This window comes from Vipera berus, assembly GCF_964194415.1.
Source record: "Vipera berus genome assembly, chromosome: 1".
NCBI classification, from domain to species: domain Eukaryota; kingdom Metazoa; phylum Chordata; class Lepidosauria; order Squamata; family Viperidae; genus Vipera; species Vipera berus.
This window is the reverse complement of record NC_138202.1, coordinates 275,044,610-275,067,299: the sequence shown is the minus strand read 5'-3', so window position 1 is coordinate 275,067,299 and position 22,690 is coordinate 275,044,610. Positions and strand designations below refer to the sequence as shown.

At 36.8% G+C, this 22,690-nt stretch overlaps 1 protein-coding gene across 1 annotated transcript in view; it reads right to left on the bottom strand.

Moving 5' to 3' along the window:
• ESR1 (estrogen receptor 1) overlaps positions 1 to 20,112 on the bottom strand; it is a gene marked incomplete at both ends in the record, with an annotated part of 164,273 nt that extends 144,161 nt beyond the window's left edge. The window contains one exon of the mRNA XM_081314948.1: positions 19,679 to 20,112. Coding sequence (XP_081171074.1) covers positions 19,679 to 20,112 — 434 coding nt within the window. The remainder of the gene's footprint in view (positions 1 to 19,678) is intronic.
• Between the last annotated feature and the right edge of the window lie 2,578 nt (positions 20,113 to 22,690).

The following is a 22,690-nucleotide window of genomic DNA, read 5'->3' as shown; positions in this document are numbered from 1 at the left end:
CTGAAGACAGGACAAGAAGCAATGGATGGAAACTAGTCAAGGAGAGAAGCAACCTAGAACTAAGGAGAAACTTTCTGACAGAACAATTAACCAGTGGAACAATCTGCCTCCAAAAGTGGTGAATGCTCCAACACTGGAAGTTTTTAAGAAGAGACTGGACAGCCATTTGTCTGAAATGGTATAGGTTTCCTGCCTGAGCAGTGGGTTGGACTAGATGACCTTCAAGGTCCCTTCCAATTTGATGATGATGATGATGATGATGTAAAAATAACTAAGTAAATAAGTTTATTTTCCACATTTCCTCCACTCTATTCCTATGACATTGAACTGTAAGCATCTTGGAGCTAAACCTTATCTTCTCATATTTTATGAAGTGCCCTTAGCAATCAATAGGACCAGAAGAGTTCACTCCTACTTCCTTAGAAGGAAGCTCCACGGAATATAGTGGAACATCTCCAAAGTTAAATGTGCCCAGAACAAAAACTAAAATAAAGGGTGGAATTTTGTGAATGTTTCCAGCTTCTACTGCAGTAAAATGCAATTAACAGTTATTGAAACCTTGTTAAGGTCTCAGTACATCTGTCATTCCTTTATTGTACAGGTAGCCTCTGACTTACAGCAGTTCATTTAATGACTGTTCAAAGTTACAACAGCACTGAAAAAAGTGGCTTATGACCATTTTTCACACTTATGACCATTGCAGCATCCCCAGGGTCAGGCAAACAACATTCAGACTCAACATTTGCAATCAAGCCTTTAGATTGGTTTCTGAATCTTTCTCTTGGGCTATGTTGAACACATTTCAATATTTATGACAGATTGCTCTGGTATCAGATCATATACTTAAAAACAGTTCATGTCTGCTATTAATTACAGGTTGTATTAAAAAAAACCTTTCCAAAATCTCTTAAACAAGAGGAAAAGTTTCAAAGCCAAGTATTCGGAAGATCAAAGGGTCCATTTCTTGCGCAACCTGCTACCATGTATTACAGTATACATCTACTGATAGGTAATACACTCCCTACATTCCTTTTGAAATGAGAAGAATCCTTTTAGCTTTCAAACTTTCCTTTAATTATTAGCACTGCTTTCCAAACGTTAGTTTTTTTAACTAAAAAAGGTGTTTCCTGCCTCAAAAAAAAAGAGTGGGAAGCAGTTTCTTTAATGCTTCCTTCCACCCCTCCCTTAAAGATTTGCTTATGATGATCCCAGATACACCTCTTAGATATTTTTTGCTTATGATTTGCTTATGATGTATCCCAGATACACCTCTTAGATATTTTTTCTTCTTATTGTAAGATAATAAGGCTGCCATTATTATCTGCATATAATGGATATTTTGTTCCTTGGTGTCCCTGAAAGCAACTGCTGTTTTCCACTGTTTTAGTTAACTCTGTTTTGCTGAAAATATAGTTCATATTTATTTTTTAAAACAATTAATTAAGGGGTGTGTGAAAATGGTGTACCATTTCTAAATTGGTTTGCTAAGTTAGTAGATAGCCATCCATTTTTTATCTCTTTCTGAAAAGTAGATGCATATATTCAGCAGAGAATCTTTGATCTTTTACAGCACCACCATGCCATTACTTTAATAATTGATGGCCATATTTTATAGAAGTTGAATATTATATATCACTTATGCATTCTGTGAACAAACATTTATTGTAAAGTTTCCACCGTTACAGACATATATCCATTATATATGCAAGGTCTTTCAAAATCATGCTTAACTTTTTCTCACTACTCAAGATCTTCCTTCTTGAAAACTGCATTTGGAGGAACTTCCTGATTTATACAAGAAAGAAAATTAACATCATTTTGTGTAATATTGAATTCAAGTATCAATTGCTGACAAAATAGAGCCACTGGAAAAAAAGTGTGGAGGGGTTCTACGTGACAAGCTGCAAAGTTGACGAAAGTATAGAAACATTTTTAAAGAGGAAAATACCCTCCCACAGGCAAAGATATTAAGTGTTTATCTTTTGGAATATTGCAGGTCAATCTGGAAAGAAAAATGGATGGAGAAAGGGGGTGGGCATATTGAATGACATAGAGGAGTAAGACCCAGTCAAACTGGCCAGAAATCTTAGGAAATTAAAATACATTGTAAGTATTTCTACATGTTTGTTAATAACTGTCCCTAACATGGCTAATCTGGTTTAAGAAATAAAATGAAGCTATGCTATTATTCTAAATCCTGCCTATTTAATCTCTATTATGACTAGAACCAGAGTTATTTGCATTTTAAGTTGAACTCCTGTGGAAGGATCTAAGCATGGCCTTAATCTTGGCATATTTGAGACCGAAGTATCAAAATATGGCATATTTAAAATGCGTTTTCCATATCTTAGGTAGACTTTCTACTTTCTAGCAAAGGTGCAGTGAGGACATTCGCCCATTTTGTGAAGTTACTTCATAAGTCATATTTCTTTTTGGCTTTGAATCCATATAATTTGACAAAATGGCCTGATGGTCACATTGTTTCTGCAATTTATGATAGTATAAACTCAGCTTAGAGACGGCACACAGTTGATGAACTATCATCATCATCCTAACCATTGTCTCTCCACTGCAAGATGAAGGCCTCTTCTGCAGGTTTCCAACCAATACGGTCCTGAGCTTTCCTTTGCCAGTTGGGCCCACAATACTTCCATCTTCTTTTAGAGCTCTTTTGTGGATGCCTTTTATTAAGTGGTATCCATACTAATTGACTAACTATAAACACAGGAAAAAAGCAAAAGTCTCACCAAAGCAGCGGATATTTACCTTTAGATTCAACAAGGATCTGCCTGGTGTGGATTTAATAACACACATTAAGAGCAATAATAGAATGATTTTTTAAAAAGTGGGTAGTGCATATAAATGATAATATTGACAGAAATTTGGAAAATAATCTCGATTTATGGGTGGGACTGGAGTTTAGAAGGGGAGAATTTAAATGAAGAATGAAAAGAGAAGTTGTTGTTGTTAGCTGCAAAGTCATGTCCGACCCATCGTGACCCCATGGACAACGTTCCTCCAGGCCTTCCTGTCCTCTACCATCTTCTGGAGTCCATTTAGGCTCACGCCTATTGCTTCAGTGCCTCCATCCAGCCACCTCATTCTCTGTCGTCCCCTTCTTCTCTTGCCCTCAACCTTTCCCAGCATTAGGCTCTTCTCCAGTGATTCCTGCCTTCTCATTAGGTGACCAAAGTATTTGAGTTTCAACTTCAGGATCTGGCCTTCTAAAGAGAAGTCAGGGTTTATCTCCTCTAGGACTGACCGGTTTGATCGCCTTGCAGTCCAAGGGACTCGCAGCGGTCTTCTCCAGTACCATAGTTCAAAGGCTTCAATCAGCCTCATTTCAACTGCTTTTCAGTTCTCATCTGAACATTTCATGGTTGCTTTTCATTTTGGGTGGAGAATCTACTGGGGAAAGGAAATATACAGATTTATGTCACGTCTGATCTAGCTCTGAAAATAAAACAGTTGCTAAAAAGTTTCTGTGGTTATTTGAATTCCACAGAAATGTTGGATGGAGTCTTCCTGGCTCTCAGAAGCAGGAAAAAAAACTAGAATGAAGCATTTTCTATACAATTGATATATTACTGCCTTACTTTATTTGAACCAACACAATTTGAACTAATGTCCCATACTTTTATTTTGCTGTCTGTCAAAATAACATTGTATTACTACATGCTACATGTTCAGAGGATACAGGAGATTATACCTGGGTAACAGCCCTGTACTGCATATTTAATACTAATACAATTTCTCTGTTGTCATTTTTTGAGGTTGTGAGTGTATTGCATCCAATTTTGGCAACAAGGTTCTGTAAGCTTCAGGAAATGTCCTGAATGTCTTCCAGTGATCAATTGAAATAATCATACAAGATTGCAAAATCATGCCAGCTTTTTGAGATTCTCATGAATACAGAAATCTCACAAGATGTTGGCATTCCATGAGCCCTCAGAAGAATTTTAGGGCTTTATTATTATTTTTATAGGGACGCGGTGGCTCATTGGGCTAGGATGCTGAGCTTGTCAATCAGAAGGTTGGCAGTTTGGCGGGTCAAATCCCGAGTGCCACATAACAAAGTGAGCGCCTGTTAACTCATCCCAGCTTCTGCCAAACTAGCAGTTCGAAAGCACGTAAAAATGCAAGTAGAAAAAAACCACTACAGTGGGAAGGTAACAGCATTCCGTGCACCTTTGGTGTCTAGTCATGCCAGCCACATGACCACGGAGACGTCCTCGGACAAGCATTGGCTCTTCGGCTTTGAAATGGAGATGAGCACCGGCCCCTAGAGTTGGAAATGACTAGCACGCATGTGCGGGGGAACCTTTACCTTTACCTTGGTTAGAAAAAATGTTGGGAGAAAATGTGGAATTTAAACCTGAACTTTTTTATTAAGTATAATGCCAGAAAAGATCAATAAACAAAGTTTATATTTGATTCTACATGTCACAACAGCAGCAAGAATAGTCTTCGCGCAATACTGGAAAAATGAAGGAGTACCACCAGAGGAAGAAATAGTTAAAAAAATATTGGAATGTGCAGAGGTGGACAGATTAACTATGAGATTGAAAGATAAAGAAGAAACAGAATACTGCCAAATCTGGGAGTCATTCTACAAATGGCTAGAGGAAAGAACCAAGGATTAGGAATTAACTATGTATTAGCGCTTTTGAATACAGACAGCACGCTGGTTGAAAAATTAATATATGTATGTAAGAGAAAAACTAATAAAATCTTTATTTAAAAAAAGGGATGGTCTTGAAAGATAGGAGGAGCAGTACTCAGATAAAAAGGCCCTGAGCTCAGTCCAAGAAAATAACTTGGAAAAAACATATCAGATAAGTCCCTCCCGAGTTCACATGGAGATAAAGGGAGAGAGGAGAAAAGCACATTCAGACTCACAAAATTTTGTTCCTATAGCTGTTACAGTAAATATAATCCTGACCTATCCAGTATTGGTTTCTTAATCTGGTCTACATAGTAGGGCTGACATTCAGGTACAAAACATCCATGCCAATTGAAACAGCCATAAGAAAATACGCATGCTGCCTCTATTATGAAAAAATAGTAGACAATCTGTCAATGCGGGGATTAGGAAAGATGTGCTAAGTGTAATTATAAAATTCTAAATAGAAGAAGAAACTCATATTCACTAAACATAAGTAGATATCAAACAGAAAAAATGAATTAAACATAAAATAACCCCAAACTGAAATCTCTTTTCCTAAGGGAATTTATTTATTTGATTTATTGATATGGCTGCCATCTTGCAAATGTGGCTCTGGGCAGCTAACAACATGTAAAAACAATTTAAAAAACAGTAAAACATCCCCTATCTCTTTACTGTTCCCAGCCCAGTTGGGTATGAGGAACAGTCCACTGAAAATTATACCACAGGAAACTAGGCATAAATGGAACAAGAGGCTTTGGCCTTCCCTCCAGACAGAGTCAAAATATTAATGCTTGTTTGTTGTTTAACCACCCACATCACTCAACATTTGTCAGGGATTGTCAGAATCCATTTATATCACATTCATAAATGTATGTTTAAAACATTATTCCCCCCCTATGGATTCTGCCATCTCCCGAGGAAGGAGGAGCATATGTGGATTCAGCCTGCCTTAGGTTATTTCAAAGGCCAAGGAAACCTTTTGAACTGGGAGGAACAAAAGGGAGGGTTAGAGAAGAAGGCATCTGGCTTGTGTCTTCTTTTAATTCTGGAGAGGAAGAAAGCAATAACCATAAAGATTCGAAGTTCCTTTTTTTTCCCATGAAAGGGATGACACGAAGTAGAAGGATGGGGGCTGACCAAATGGGGTTGAGGGAAGGGGGGTTGAACCGGGTACCCTTTATAAAATTTCAATTTGTAAAACAATACTAAGTCCTGTCTTGTATTCCCACAACCAAGCATGTCCTAGTAAAGATTCCTTTTGGACTACAACTGACTCCAAAAGTTTTTGTTTTCCTAAGACATGGATTGGGGTGGGTCCTGACAGTAGACAGGACTTGCACTGAAAGTCAACCTGGAAGGGAGAAACCTTACCAGGGGACTTTGCAACAAATATTATGTCTGGCGACGAAGCAAGAGAGGAGGGAAGCCCCACAGAGAGGGAGTCTTCCCCCCAAATGGAATCCCAGAGACAATGGGAAACTGAAGCGGCATATTTCCCCGGGGAAGAAGCGGTGGAGCAGCACAACCGAAAACCCTGGTGGTCGATGGGCGTTGGAAGGAAAAATGAGTGGGAAAAGGCATCGGGTGAAGTGACCCTGAGACGGAGCGACCACCAGCTGGAATGGAGGCAAGAGATGGAGAGCTCCCTGCACGCCAGTGAGGAGGAGCGGATCCTGGAAAAAGCCATTGATCTGATGAAAGCAACCCTGAGCTCACTAAGGGAGGAGAGAGCTGAAAAATGTAACTGAGGCAGCACCTGGGGCCGTAACTGGAAAGGTAACGGAGGGGATCCAACACCTGAAACCCCGGGGCCGTCCAACGGAACGGGAGTCGCTGCCTCAGCAGGACCCATACCTTGCCAAAAAATTCCAACTGCAAAAGCATTACCAAAACTTTTTGTACAGCATATTTACAGATTGCACGGGGCACCACTACGCATCATATCTGACAGAGGGGTGCAATTTACCTTGGCATTTTGGAAGGAATTCTTATCCCTGTTAGGAACTACCCAAGGATTGACATCTACTCCTCATCCTCAAGGTAACGGGCAATGTGAGAGATCTAACGCAGTACTTGAGCAATATTTAAGATGTTATGTTCCTTTTGGACTAGAACTGACTCCAAGAGTTTTTGTTTTCCTAAGACGTGGATTGGGGTGGGTCCTGACAGGGATGCATGATTGCTTATGAGTAAATAGGAGGCTTCAGATTTCACTTTGAAAATGTTCTTCAGAATGTGTAGGGGCATGAATGCAGTCTTCATTGGTGATGCATTAAAATAGCCACATCTAGCTGCTTTAAATTTGACTGCTTCACACTAGGATAAAACCAGCCAAAAAATAAATGAAATATCAGAAACTATTTCCATACAATCAGTTGCTGTCTTCCCTAAAGATGCCTAAGGAGGCATCTATACTTGAGGCCAAAAAGCCTTCTTTTCAAGAATTCAAAATGCTGATTGTCACCTTTAATGTCCTACATGACTTGGGACCAGGCTATTTGAACGAGCACCAATCAAGTGACTGATTTGATTGTGTTGTTGTTGTCATAGGGGGTGGGCTGGCTTTTTTATAATAAACTGGTGGGTAATAAAATCCACCATATAATAATTTATTATATAGTTTGGCTTTGGGCTGTTTAAACTATTTTCTAATAAAAACAGTGGTGGAAAACCCTAACTTATAAAAATCACCAGCATCTTAAGATGAGCGATTGGCCAAACCAAAATGTGCAAGATACAAACAAAGATTTTTCTAAGATATATATATCCAAATAGCAATTGTAGTAATTTTTGCTCTTCTTCATCTTCTTTTTTATATTTCATTATTTCAGACAGAAAACTTCCAGCAGAAGATTTGTGTTTCTTAAAAGCAAACATGAAAGGGACAGGCTTTTGAATCAATGTCTCTAGAGTTTATGAGTTCCTCACCAAAATTTTCTAGTCAAGGCGCTTCTACTTACTCATGATATTCAGGCTCTGAGTAAGTCAAAAGAAAATAGTAGATGGTTGGATGAAGGTAATCCCATCTCAAAGTTACAGATCATGTAAGACTTCATATAAAATCCCTTATCTACGTGTTACACAGCATTACTGAATATACTAACACTTAATTCCTGGAGAAACAGAGTTTCTTACTTCTTAGGGATAGCTTTCCTATTCTGCAGGGGGGAAAAATCAAGAATGATTCCTGAACACTGTTATGTTTTCCAGAAATACCCGGAAAACTCAGAGTCCAATGCTGCTGGAATGTAAAAATATATATGAGCAGCATTTATTTACTTATTTATTTGGAAGATTCTGCCAACTAAAGTTTTAGTCAATGATATTTTTCCTCGGTCTGATTCTTGCAATCTGTTTTCAGGTGATATATGTTCTCTAGTCATAAAGTGGTATAATCTAGGAGCTACAAACTCAGAACAATATGTTTCTGACCTTTCTTACATTGTCATAAAATCACATTATAACAATCTTAGAGGATTGGTTTTCTCTTGTGTTGTGTGACAAACCACTCATACAAGCAATTTTACACACAGCTGAATATGATTTTAATGGTCAGGAACGATGAATGAAAATTCATTGAGGCCTGTGTAAACCAATAAAATAATAAACAGCATTTGGCCTTTGATCATTATTCTCCTCTATAATCATCATTTTTCAAAAGCCCTTCTGTTCCGTTGCTATTTTTGCTTTCCAAACCTCAAAAGCTATTGCAAGCAGGCCAATGGTTGTGTTCTCTGTCACCAATCAAAAAATTCTGGTTGCAGCACAAGAGGCAATATCATCACCTAATTAGCTGGCCAAGGAGAGAGTGTAAAAATGGCATTCAATCACTGTACTTTCCACTTTCACAGTTCATGCTGCAGTTGGCATTTGGTGCTTTGAAAAAAAAAACCTGAGCATTTGCAGGGATGGAAGCCTGCAACACTGACAAGGTGTCCTCTATTTAAGAAATAATTTACAGTAGCTTAATATGTCTGGGGAAGAAAGAGGAGTCAGGAGGCAAATCAGATTCCACCAACTGCATTCCTCCAATGGGACAATAAAAACTTTTGCAGCAGTCCAGAGCTTTCACTGGAAACTGAGACAGAGTAAACCAGGTCAAGTGCTGAATAGAGACAGATACTGAAGCAGTGCAAAGGGTGTTTGTGGAAATCTCTTATGTCAATTGCACATTAGTAGCAATCAAGAAATCAGACAGTTCTTATGTGTACGTGGGTATTTTACAAACAATTAGCAACCCTCCATCCAATCAGTACAATGGAAATTAGAGAAAGTTTTCCCTTTGACTTCATTATTGCTCTTCAGAGTTTTTGAAATTCTAAATTATTTGTTTCTTATGGCTGCATCGTGAGTTAAGGACATAATACACACAAGTATTTAAACAAGCATGGTTAATGCTCGTATTTTAAAACTTTTAAAAACAATTTTTGTAAAAAATAATCCATGTTTCTGGACTCTGAATGTTTTGGGGCTATAGTGAGATCTACTTTTTTCCTTCTGATATATTTTTTAAAATCCTTTTAATGTAGACAATCTGTATAGAGTAATCCACTTAATTAGCCTAATTAAGCTTTAATCATTAAGTTAATGAGCTTTAATCATATTATTTCAAAGTACTGTATGATTTTATCAGACATTTAATTTAAAAATAATCTCTTGAGTTTTCCCCCTCAGATAGTTTCCTGTTCAACTGATTATTTCCTGCAGGATCAGAAAAAAGGAATGTTTTCTTCAATATGAAATAAATGCTGCTGGTCAATGTCAAGTTTATGGACATTATGAAACATCTGGTCATATATAGTGAACTGACAGAAGCAAGCAAATGTACCTGCATCTGCAGCAAACAGGCAAGCTATTGCCCAGCCAGGAAAAAGAATTTTTCCTAACCTAATTTTCTCAATATCCATTGAACTACAGATCCATCAATTCAAAATCCAGAAAGACCTTTGACTAAATATCAAGTTGGAAGAGAATTCATTAGTCTAAATTCTAGAGTGGCGGGGGTGGGTGGGAAGCAGCAAGATCACCACAGGCTTACCAAATATTGCTGATAACTGGTAGTACCCTTTTAAAGATGAAGAGAAGTAATATCTCTTTCAGGCAACTGAAGTTTCTCATAGGATAGATAGTTAATTCAAAATTCCAAAAGCAAGGATATTGTTCTGACATCTTCATATTGAGGTATAGTGAAATAGGATGTATCTTGTCATTATGGAGTAAGGCAACCTTATACAATAGATGGATAGATGGATGGGTACAGGACGTGCTCTAACTCTAGGCAATAAAAAATAAATAAATAAATTAAATTCTTAGGTTAAATTAAATATTTCAAACTGGAACCTACATGTTTTAGCATGAAATGCTCTATTTTAAATAAAAGCAAAATGGGGTGCTTCAAGCATTTGTGAAGCGCTTGAAACCTCAAAAAGCCCACTCACTGCTTCAAACAACCCACTCGATGTTCAAAACACTGTTTTGTCTTGGAAACAGAAGCATCTTACACTCCAAATACAGAATACAGAACAACAGAGTTGGAAGGGACCTTGTAGGTCATCTAGTCCTGGTGCAGAGAAAAGGGAAGGCTAACAAGGTACAGTAGTTTTCTTTCTATGAATCTTTTTCTATGTAGTTATGAAATCCAGTCTCAACATGATATAAAGGATAACATATGCATTTACTAACATCAAATTCAGCAAAATAAATATTCATAAATAACGTGGGCTTAAAGTTGGCAATAAACACTTCAACATTTTCAGCATTTCAGAACGATTAAGAAATGATGCCTGGAGATTTTTGAAATCTTTTTTGAACTGGGGAAAGGGAGAGTAACCTGGGCTTATTTCCAAACCAGATAGCTCTTTGGTATCTTTGGGTTGGGTTTTTATTGTTCTTAATATTTGTATTTACTGTTTTTAGCTTGGGCATTATGTTTAATTTCTTTTAACTTTTGTATTTTTGTATTTTTATACATTTGCCCTGTTCACCGCCCTGAGTCCTTCGGAAGAAGGGCGGATATAATATATATTATATATATTATTATTATTATTATTATTATTATTATTATTATTATTATTATTATTATTATTATTATTATTATTATTATTATTTAAATGAGAGTTAAGCATACTGTGCAGTACCTCATCAAATGTGGAAGACTGGCCTAAGAGGAACAATCCTACACTATGATCTAGCGAAGTCACCAGAGTCTTTGCCGTTAGGAAAAAAAGTAAGCCTGAGGGTGTCCATGGTGGGAGGTGTATGTCTGTGGGTGGATTTGTGTGAGTATGTGTCTTTGTGTTTAATAAAGTCAAGATGTTGACCACAATCATGGGATCTAAGCCCTGCCCTATTTTTTATGGATCACAATGGACATATCAGAATGAGGTCAACAAAGAAGAGAGATTACTGAGTGGGTGGATCAAAATATAAGCAAGACATTAACACACATAAAACATTATTTTTTAGTCAAATTACAATCTACACTTCTCACAAAGTATAGAAAGGATACCACAAGGTGTTCCTTCCATCCCTATGTCATTTGCTTAAAAAACAAACTTCAAGAGCAGAAATACATTTTAATGCCATTCTTTTTCATCCCTCAAAAATATGTTGTCTGGCAAGAAATATGACTTGCTTTGAATGAAGCTGTTAATCCAGATTTATTTCACAACCACCATTCTCGTGTTCAGTTCTGTGCCATGTATGATTGCCAACACTGCAAAGGAAAATACTTCTAATTCCAGTCATATGGTATTTTATATCTTTTTATACCAACTGTCTATCCAGTTACACGAGAGATAGCTGGAAACTCAACTCATCTAAAATAAAACGAATGTGGATTGTAATGTTTTGTTTCCACTTCCCACATCAAAAGATTTTTTTCCATGTAATATTTTATGCTACTACTTGTTAAAAAAGAAATTTCAAATTTCTTTTGAAACACAGCTCTTCACAGTTACTGTTTAATATCTGGAGCCCCCTGAACTAATAATAATGTAATAATTTGCTTAGCAGTTGAGGTATGAACCTGCTGGATTTGATACTTAACAAGATAGATTTCAAGATAGAAATATAATAATAATAATAATAATAATAATAATAATAATAATAATAATAATAATAATAATAATAATAATAATAATAATAATGTTGGAAGGGACCTTGGAGGTCATCTAGTCCAACCTCCTGCTCAGGCAGGAAACCCTATACCATTTCAGGCAAATGGCTGTCCAGTCTCCTCTTAAAAACTTCCAGTGCTGGAGCATTCACCACTTTTGGAGCAGGTTGTTCCACTGGTTAATTGTTCTAACAACTGTCAGGAAGTTTCTCCTTAGTTCTAGGTTGCTTCTCTCTTTGATTAATTTCCATCCGTTGCTTCTTGTCCTGCCTTCAGGTGCTTTGGAAAAAAGCTTGACTCCCTCTTTTTTGTGGCAGCCCCTGAGATACTGGAACACTGCTATCATGTCACCCCTAATCCTTCTCTTCATTAAACTAGACATACCCAATTCCAGCAACCATTCCTTATATGTTTTAGCCTCCAGTCCCCTAATCATCTTTGTTGTTCTTCTCTGTACTCTTTCTAGAGTCTCAACATCTTTTTTACATCATGGTGACCAAAACTGGATGCAGTATTCCAAGTGTGGCCTTACCAAAGCATTGTAAAGAGGTATTAATACTTCACGTGATCTTGATTCTATCCCTCTGTTAATGCAGCCTAGCACTGTGTTGGCTTTTTGGCAGCTGCAGCACATTGCTGACTCATATTTAAGTGATTGTCCACTAGGACTCTGAGATCCCTCTCACAGTTACTACTATTGAGCAAGGTACCCCATATACTACACCTGTACATTTTTCGATATTGGTTTGTTTTAGGAAGTAGGATTGTCATGCCTGAACCTTTCTCTTCACAACATACTTCTTCTGCTCTTTTAACAGACCTGGGGCTCATTTAAAATAATTTATTTCTAGAAATTTCAGAGTTGAGTGTGTTCCACAAGTAATAAATCTGGTGCCCCAAATATGTCCTCTAATCACAAAGTAGGATGGGATTATTTTTGGATAGTCATTGGGGAAAGCACTCTTTTTTAACATGACCTCAATGGCACACCTTCTCTAAAGAAAATTTTAAAAACCCTATCAGACAAATTTAAGCATTAAAATATTTTCTTCATATATGCATGCAATGTATATGCACCAGGCTCCTGATTACTGCTTTTTTTAAAAAAAAACTTCCATGGAATGCTTTTTCACTCCATTTCAATTGTTTTGGAGTTTTTTTTAATGTTTCTAGTTAATATATTGTTTTATAGAGTTTTAAGATGTGTAGGGCATCCTGACTGAATTGAAGGGGAAAAGTTTAAAAATTACTTTGCTTTCGTATCATTACTCCTATACCCATTTTTCATATACATTCTTCCATACTTCAAAAGACTTTCTCACCATTTTTATTACATAGCCCCTTGGAGGTTAAAGCTAATCATGTTTATATTGGGGGAAGCTCCACAGTTCAATAGGATAAATTATTAATATCTGAATTCTTACTATCTAGAACAAATGAACTGTTTGTCAATATAACAAGCCTATGCAGACTTTTAATTTTTGCTAATAGTTAATTATGATACCTCTCTGGGAACAGATGCATGAGAAGGATGGAGATGAATATTTCTAGTGAACTGTGATAATTCCTCATGCATTTGCATTAGTTTAACTATGCTTCTAGTATCTTCTATGCATATGAGATTATTTACATAATAGATTTAAAAGCCATAACCCTACTGAAAAAACTGTGAGTTTGGGTATAAAAAAATATGGGGAAGAAGGAGAAAAAAGAAGAGGGAGGGGGAGGTTCTATGCTGTTCAGAGAAGAAAGTAAAAAAATAAAATTTGTACCTTTTACATTGTGACAAGTTATTTCATGCTGCACAAATTGTGCAATCGAAACGGCAAACAAAATGGTGTGTTTGAAATCTTGGCTGAGAGCAATGCTGTTTCAAGGCCAAAACAGTGGAACTGGGAACAAGTCAACTACAGCAATATTCATTTTGCTTAATTGACACTCTATTACATATTAATTATTAATGAGCTTGTATTTTGATCATTGTTGTGTAGCACATTGTTAAGCCACATTTCCTCACAAAGGCACCTGCATTGATATTTCAATAAGTACTAATGTGTGAAATTTGGAACACTTTAACCCAGACTCCAGCCCAGTTGAGCTCTGTCTAGTCTTATTAGCTTCAGTGGGACAAATGTAAGTAAAACACTGGATTTAAAAATGATTAATTCTGTTTCAGCTATGTCCAGTAGTAATTTTTAATTTGAAAGGGCAAAAGACAACATTTCTAAATAAACAAAAGTGATAGAATCTTTTAATAACAGCCGATTCTTGCTTTGATTTCACAAATGATAATGTAATATAATGCACATGAACTAAACTTAATTCCATTAATTAGAACCCCACTAGAGAGAATACAAATGTACTCACCTATTCTCTGATGGCCAATTTATTTGTGCAAAATGTTTTTCTCTTGCCACACTCCCCCCCTTTACTAAAATTATTAATTCCAATGTTACCTTTATAACTAATTATTTGATTAAACTAAGGTGCCTATTGTGACTGAGAACCCAACATATATGGTAGGTATCAGGTTTAGGAAAACTGTGGACAGTCTACTGACTCAACCATGGGATAGGACATAAAGACTTCCAGATCAGGTAGAAAGATATGAACAACCGCAGGCATAATCATACAATGTAATAAGGATTTTAATAACAAATGGTCAAAATAGTCATAGTACTAGCAATAGTACTTAGACTTATATACCACTTCATAGTACTTTACAGCGCTCTCTAAGCAGTTTACAGAGTCAACATATTGCCCCCAATAATTTGGGTCCTCATGTTACTGATCTTGGAAGAATGGAAGGCTGAGTCAACCTTGAATTGGTGAGGATCAAACTCCTGGCTGTGAGCAAAGTTAGCCTGCAATGCTGCATTCTAATCACTGTGGTACCATGGTTCTTTATAATAAGTGGTGCTGTCTACGCCATAAATATTTCTTTGGACTTTTTTTCGTGCTTATATTCGAGAGTAGAAGGTACTCTGATTTCTTACAGGAAGTATAACAAATGGCACAAAAATGAAGTTTTAACTCCAACAGCCATTGTGGTTGAAGCCACACAGCTGCCAATGATATGGCCAGCCGCATCTCCTATCTTAGTTATGGCTAAGCTGTTTCTGGAAAGCATTCCACAAAAAAGCAGCCATTCAAGGAGACCAGATAAAGGTTTTTCTAGTTCATCTATACCTTGGTGAATATTCTTAACTGGAAAGTAAGGCAATGGGCAGATAGGAAGAACTGAGAAACCAACTAGAGATAAATCACCAGGCCAAAATATGAGCAGGAATAATACAGCTGATCAACAGATTAGTACATGGGAGGACAAAACTCTAAAAACAAGCAACAGAAACAGATGAAAAATGGTGATTCCAAGGGAACAATCCTGTTAGATTCCATGATCCATGCAGTACATGTACAAATAAGATTTTCATGGCCCCACAGATTAGGGCTGTACTTCTCAACCTTAGGAACTGGTTGGGTTAGGAACAGGAAGTCTGGCTGGGGAATTCTGGAAGTTGAAGTCCACACATCTAAGAGTTGTCAAGGTTGAAAAACACCAGATTAGGGATTACCTGTCTAATATAGATTTAGATAATTTAACCCTGATTGTTTTTAAACAATTGGGAGACATTTGCTGTTCTACTGCAAATCACTTAGAGTTCTACCAATAAATCCTACTCAATTACATGCCCATGACTAGTCTGATAACCTGGACAATGAGACATTGCAAAGCTTCCTCTCAACTAAGAGGCCATTGAACAGCATGTACCTTCAGATTCAACAACTAGATGGTCAGTGGAAAGTTACAGAAGAGCAAATGTGACCTGAGGACTCTAGCACATATTTAGAGGTGAAGAATTTGTTTGCATCTTCTGTGTTTTATTCACGAAGCATCCAAAGGTAGGGATCAACACTCAAGCTTTGTTACAGAAACAATCAGACGTAATATCGTAATGTCATCAAACCTAATGGGAAGGTTAGTGGGGAGATTCGAACTAGATTAAAAAGTGAACATAATCATCATCTGAACCAAGTGAAAATAGTTGGATGCATGTCATGATTTTTCCCATTTTGCAGCCAAGAGAAAAACCTTGTAAAAGACAGAACATTGTTCTTTGGCTGCCACCAAGAGGTAATTTCACAGAGCTGTTGGGTTGGGGGGGTGCAGGGTGGGGAATGAAGCTAATGAAGTTTAAAAACAGCATTCTTCTACTATCTTTATGATCTCTGCATACTGGGAAAAGTGAATTCATAGCAGACTAGGAGAATAGGAAAGTGCCAGTAGAAATAGTAACTTATCAATGTTACCAATATACATATTTCAGACAAATGTGATATTAAAAAATCATAGTCTACAATTATAAACTTTTATAGAAGCATCTTCATAAGAGACTCCGAGTAACAAGTATCAGTAGTAACTTTGTCCTTTTGTTCTCTGTAGAGATCTTTCAGTCTCTATATGAAATTTAGAATTAATTATAGGAAAACATTTTCTTTTCTGCCCAGATCCTAAGCAACCTTACTGTATATTGGTCAGTTTGTGAATCAAGAATGCAAGGCTAAAATCTCTCCTGTTTTATTATTTCAACATCCAAAGATACAAATTAATATTCCAGCTTTGTTATAGTAACATCTAGTCATAATATTTAGTACACAACTTTATTTGCTTTAGATGAAAATTCATAGGCAAAGCACAACCTCTAAACCTAGGAATAATTAATTACTAGCCCTATATATATCAAGGTTAATGAAAATTTAGCTTTAGAAAAACAGAACCAAATATATAAGAGACAGGTAGATGAAATTGTACTTGTGCGCTTACTCTTTGGGGGAATAAATCTGATGACCACTTGGGTTTATTTCTAAATAAGCCTGTGCAGAATTGCACTGCACAATTATTAAAATAATATCACTGGCCAACTGAAGACCCAAGTGCTACAAGCACTGCATAGCTATTAAAAGCGACTAGATTAACAAATCAGAACAGTAATTTAACTTAATATCAGAGTCTTTAAATTTATAAAGAATATTTAATAAAAAAATGAACTGATACAAAATTGCAAAGTCTTTTGGACCTGAAGAATGTCATAGCAACAAAACACACCATGCTCCCTATTGCTCCTCAGGCAAACCTAAAGACCTGTTGAAATACACTTATTTCCTCATATTTGTTTAAATGTTCCCATTATCTGAATTAAAAAATTACACCTCAATGAAATGTTATGTCCCATCGCAAATAAGATCATATCCTAGAATAATCCCTTCCCTTTCCCAGTAAAAATGTTCTGAGGAAAGAGAACTCGGGTCCAAGTAGTTGTTTGGGCAAAATTAGCCCTCTGTGACAAAATAGGAATGATCTCTTCAGTTAGCAAACATCTGGGTAACATCAGAGGTAGGTGTTTCTCCTAAATTCCCCAGCTTGTTGAAAGCAAAGTTATATGCCATGTCAATATGTTGATGGCCAAAGTCCTTAAAATGGCCTATACAGTTTTCTCCTCCAATGAAGAGAAACAGTCAACAATTCAGGTAATTCATCCACCATTGTCCTTAACATCTGCTATAGGTATGTTGTTGTTGTTGTTGTTGTTGTTGTTGTTAGCTGTGAAGTCGTGTCCGACCCATCGCGACCCTATGGACAACATTCCTCCAGGCTATAGGTATACTGGCTCCTATACATGGAAGGAGAATGGTATCCTCAGGCTCAAAACAAAGAAGTATCTAGACTTTGCCTTGTCTTTGAGTTCCTTTAAACTGCCCAAAGTAGTCAATGGTAGAGAGCCGTTCTGGATGCTACCTGTCTGGGGATACCCATCATCTTCTGCTACTAGTTTTGAACAAAGTTTCTCAGCAAAATCCCCGCTTTTTAGGATTTGGCCTAATGGAATTACAGGCATTGGACATTCCTCAAATGCACTATTAATCAAATGATGGGTTTTTTTTAAGGCTGCCAACAAGACCATTGCCGAGAGGGAACATGGAGTGCTTTTTTCCACCCTACGGAGTCACCAACATAGATGTCAAGATATGGCTATTCCTCAAAGGCCACGTGTGGTCTCACTACACATGGTGTATTTTCCATTCAGGTGAGAAACACTTTCAGATCCTTTCTTCCTGATTTCAATTTTTCATCTTGAAGTTTAAGTAAGCTTTTATTGTTGTCTTAAAATAATCCCTGCAGAATGAATGCATCTGTTATTGACTTCTTTTGGAGTAATGAAACTTCTTCAAGCAAACAACCATCCTCAGAGAACACCAAGGATTTTCCCTTTTTTTCTGTAACTGTCATTCACCTGTTTGATTTCATTTCAGTATTTAACCCAGAGATCAAGGATTTTTTTTAAATATTCTGTGGTATAAATAGAATACAAAATCAACCACATACCAATTATGGTTTGTGAAGCAGCAATCACAAATTTTCTAAAATGCGTAGGAATGAAAAGTGAAGGTAGAATAACCGAACAGTTAACATTTGATACAGGTTCACTTCAATCGATGCAAATTAAGTCCACATTTTATTGCAGAACATTAAACAAAATAACAAATGGAGAACAGATATGATTGGGATATTCTTTTCAGTAATGCAGGCATATTTTTATGCATTTGTGTTAAGTTCTGCTGCCTATTCTGTGTGCCGGTGTGTGTAAGTATACACACATATGCATGCTTGTCACTGTCTTTTTCCCAAATTCTCATTCGGGATCCAGTGAAGACTCTCTTTTCTTTTTTAATGGATAGTAACAAGGAAGGAAAAAGCTAGGAGATTAAATTAAAATTGCTACTCTATGTGTGGGGCTCTAGACCCAGATTAGGGACCCCACATACTCGCTTTTCAATAATTACAAAGAGCAACTGCGCACTCCAAATATAGCATAATAAGGTAGCTTGATCCTAAATTCATTATGCATAATGCATATATATCTGCATTTTTTTTATTTTAATTCTGCATTAGCAGAATTAAACCTGCTAATTATAAACCTGACAGAGTGAAACAATGCTTACTATGTTTTGTTTTTATTATCTTGTCACCATTGCAGGAGCCACCTACTTCAAAGAGCTCTAGTGCCTCTTTACAGCTGCAGGCCTATTAGAATAGTGATCGGGTACTCCCCCTTGTTTTTCTAAAAGTGTGCCTGCACGTTTAAAATTAGGTCTTAACTCTTTGATGTGAATACCAGGAGTTGTAGAGAAAACACAATTTGAAAACACTATTTTAAAACACAGACTCTGTCTATTTCAAAACACGCTCTCTGTGTGCGTAAAGCCTTCCCCTCCAAACCCTTAAGTATACTTTCCAAAGGCTGTTTTATGCTCTCATTAAATCAGTTACAACTGTTTGGGAAGGTGAATCATCAGGTACCTTGAACATTTTATATAAAAGTCAGTCAGTGCAATATAAAGGCAGACAAGGAACAAAATATTTCTGACAATGGAGTGCAAATTCAGCTACATAAATTCAGAGCAGGAACAGCCTGGACTGAGAGGAGCCAAAACCTGAAGTTTGCATTGTTCATTTTAATTTCCCGGCATCTTCACTTTGGGGAGTTTTTCTTTTGCTTCAGTTTATTGTTTTTAGTAACTCAGTATTGGGGCTTCTGTTCTGGTTTTTCCCCAGGCCACAGATTTCCTTTGGAAATCTGACTTGTTTTTCATAAGCACTTCATTTCTAGCATACACAGCAACAACAGTTGCTTAATAGTCATAACAGAGATTTTAATTTTCAGCATGCTAACACAACGTCTAATTATTCAACAGCGAGTCACCATCCTGAAGGCATACCCATATATCTAACATTGAATTTCCCCCTTCCTTGCCTTAACTCTCTTTTTTATATTGAATTTCTTTTTTAGAGAGAGAGAGAGAGAGAGAGAGAAACCAATGAAATGATTTACCTGTAGAAAGCTGTTGGAGTAGTGTCTCTCATGGCAAAACTGGTTGCTTCGTTCTCAAGGTAATAAGGTACCTGCTGGCTGTGGTGATGAAGAAAAGGGGAAAGTTGGGGAGCCGACTGTAAAAAGACAACAGGGCTTGGGGGAACATTGTTCATAGAATGAAATCCTCCCAGGCTGGTGGTGCCAAACGATTCACTCGCTGGGGCATAAGTGAGGCTGCTGGAGCTGTACACTGGAGCGGCAGTGGAAAAATCGTAGGCAGCACCGTCTGGATAGTTAAACCCCCCGGTCTTGTTGCTGTCCACGTACATTTCGTTGATCGGCCGTTCCAGAGGAATCTTCAGTTGTGCTCTGCTGACAGGCTCTAGTTCATTGCCTTGTATTTGGTGCAATAAGGCAACCCCGGAGGTTTTTGTGTGAAGAGTCATGGTCATAGTCAGTGGCAGTGAACACGTCGCATATCTAGGTTCTGTGCTTGAAGAAGAATCAGCAGCTGGCTATCCACCTGGAAAGGGAGCAGGAATCGAGTTGAAACATTTGGCAAAAGCCTGCCCCTCAGCCACCTTATGCAATCATGTATGTATCCAGCTTATCCCAGCTTAGAAGAACACACAAGCCAGGTAAGCACCAGGAGTTCTTTGGCTCTCTCTTTCTGCCTCGGAGTCTAACTTTTCCTCTGAGCTAATATGCTTTACAAAGGTGCTGGCACTGAGCCAGGTATTTGCCTTGCCTGACATTGGTTTAAACATCACTCCAAAAACAATTGGTTCTGGATCTCCACCAAATAATTGTTCCACTATTCTAGTCATTTAATTTTTTACTATATGTGGTTCCAGTAGTCAAAAACGGGCACAGGAGAAAATCACAGCGAGGGGCTGACTCAAAGCTCTCTCCGTTTACACTGTATTTAGTAATAAACTGGCTCCAATTTATCTCCGCTTATCTAGACTCCTTGTTTTGTTCATCTTCATGTTTGCTAGAAATATGTAATGTGTACAGTGCAATGACCCTGAGTAGGACTACAGTGTAACAGAGATACAGTCTGGCAAAGTGTGTTTGTGTGGCTGCACTTGCTCCTGTGTGCATCCAGCCACAAACCATCAAATCCCACCAAACAGAAATGAAAGGGTGGGCTATATCTATGTAGGAGAAAAGGCACACAAACATACGTGCTTACTGCAGTGATCCTGATTTCTCTTATTTAGCTATACAGCCCAATGCTTTTTAAAAAAGAAAAGAAAAAGAAAAAAGAAAGATAAGTTAAACTTGCTGTTGTCTCATACTTATTATCAGCACAAGTCTTTGATGTGAATTTAAAATGAAGCAAAATATATAGAAATGAAAACTAAACATGCACTGCTTACATTATTGCACGTTAGTTATAAGAAGAAGAGAAATCTAGCAAAAAATACTCATTTGGAATTTTTGAGTTTCCTACTGCATATTTAGTTTGGAGAATAAAAATATAATTTTAGGAATGTCGAAGTAAATAGATTTTGGCACACTCAGATAAAAATAATTAAAAGAGAATCAGAATATTTATTTTACTATATCATACTCTACAGAAATAATTTATTTGTCAAGCCCATTTTTGCTAATGGATATCTATGTACTTCTATACCATTCATAAATGGCTATAGTGACATAATAGCTGATAAAATGTACTTTTTCCTTAATACTAAAATATACAAATTTTAGTTAGCCAATTTGAATTAAACAGATTAGGTTATTTCAAAGAAGATTTTTATTATGTTCTCTAAGATCTGCTTCCTTAGTTAGACATATATTATACATGCACAGGACTGAACTGATAATCAGTTCTGATAAGAAATAGTTTTAAAACAATCCTATGAATTATGACAAAATGTCTCTGTTAATATTCCACATATATTTGCCAACTCTGAAGGACACGTTAACAATATATGAAATCCAATAAAGTCCTATATTTTCCTGCAATATAGCATAGCAATCACAACATAGCATTGATCATAACTATACTTTTTCATACAACTGCTAAAACATTTCTAATTATCATCACTGAAAATTATTCCAAGTATTATTCTAAATATGAAGTCTTGATCTATTTGTGTAGTTTCTACTGGTCTCATTTAGTTTAAATTTTGACTGGAGAGAAAGAAAGAAAGAAAGAAAGAAAGAAAGAAAGAAAGAAAGAAAGAAAGAAAGAAAGAAAGAAAGAAAGAAAGAAAGAAAGAAAGAAAGAAAGAAAGAAAGAAAGAAAGAAAGGAAGGAAGGAAGGAAGGAAGGAAGGAAGGAAGGAAGGAAGGAAGGAAGGAAGGAAGGAAGGAAGGAAGGAAGGAAGGAAGGAAGAAAGGAAGGAAGAAAATCACATACCTGACTATAGAGGCAGATCCTAGAGAAATTCTATCAGTCTGAATACATTACAAGCATGCTTCTGAGAACAAGTGAACCGATAACTATGCAGCTCTGAGTGTTCATATATTGACAGTTTTCATGAGACAGCAATGAAACTCTGCTCACGCATCTTCTGAAATTTGAAACGGAATAGCATTGCTACATAAAAGCTCTAAGTTAAAGGCTAGATAATGCATGCAGAAAGTTTATTTGTTCAGCCAATCATGTAATGTAGCAGTATTATACTCTCCTACAGAAGACTCGTTAAAGAAACAGATGTTTTAGCTGGTAATTATTTTGAAGTTAGCTTTAATCCTGTAGCAGAAAACAGGTTATAGATGACCAGAAATGCAATTTGATAATCTCTTAACCATTTAAAAAGACCCGTATGACAAATGGATGGTGTGTTTTTTAAAAAAATGCAGTTTTATCAGGATATAAGAGAAAAGACTCACTTTGAAGTCAAGAACAAACAGGGCTCATTAAGGTGTCTGCAGAATAGGAGGTCCAGATAACGGGAAAGCGATTATAAAATAGTTGCAGCTGTGAAAAAGTGGGAAACTCAGTCTCCAAGACTAGAATCTAATAATGTACCATCCCTAATGTAACAACCCACCAACTATGCCAGTTTTGCTGAAA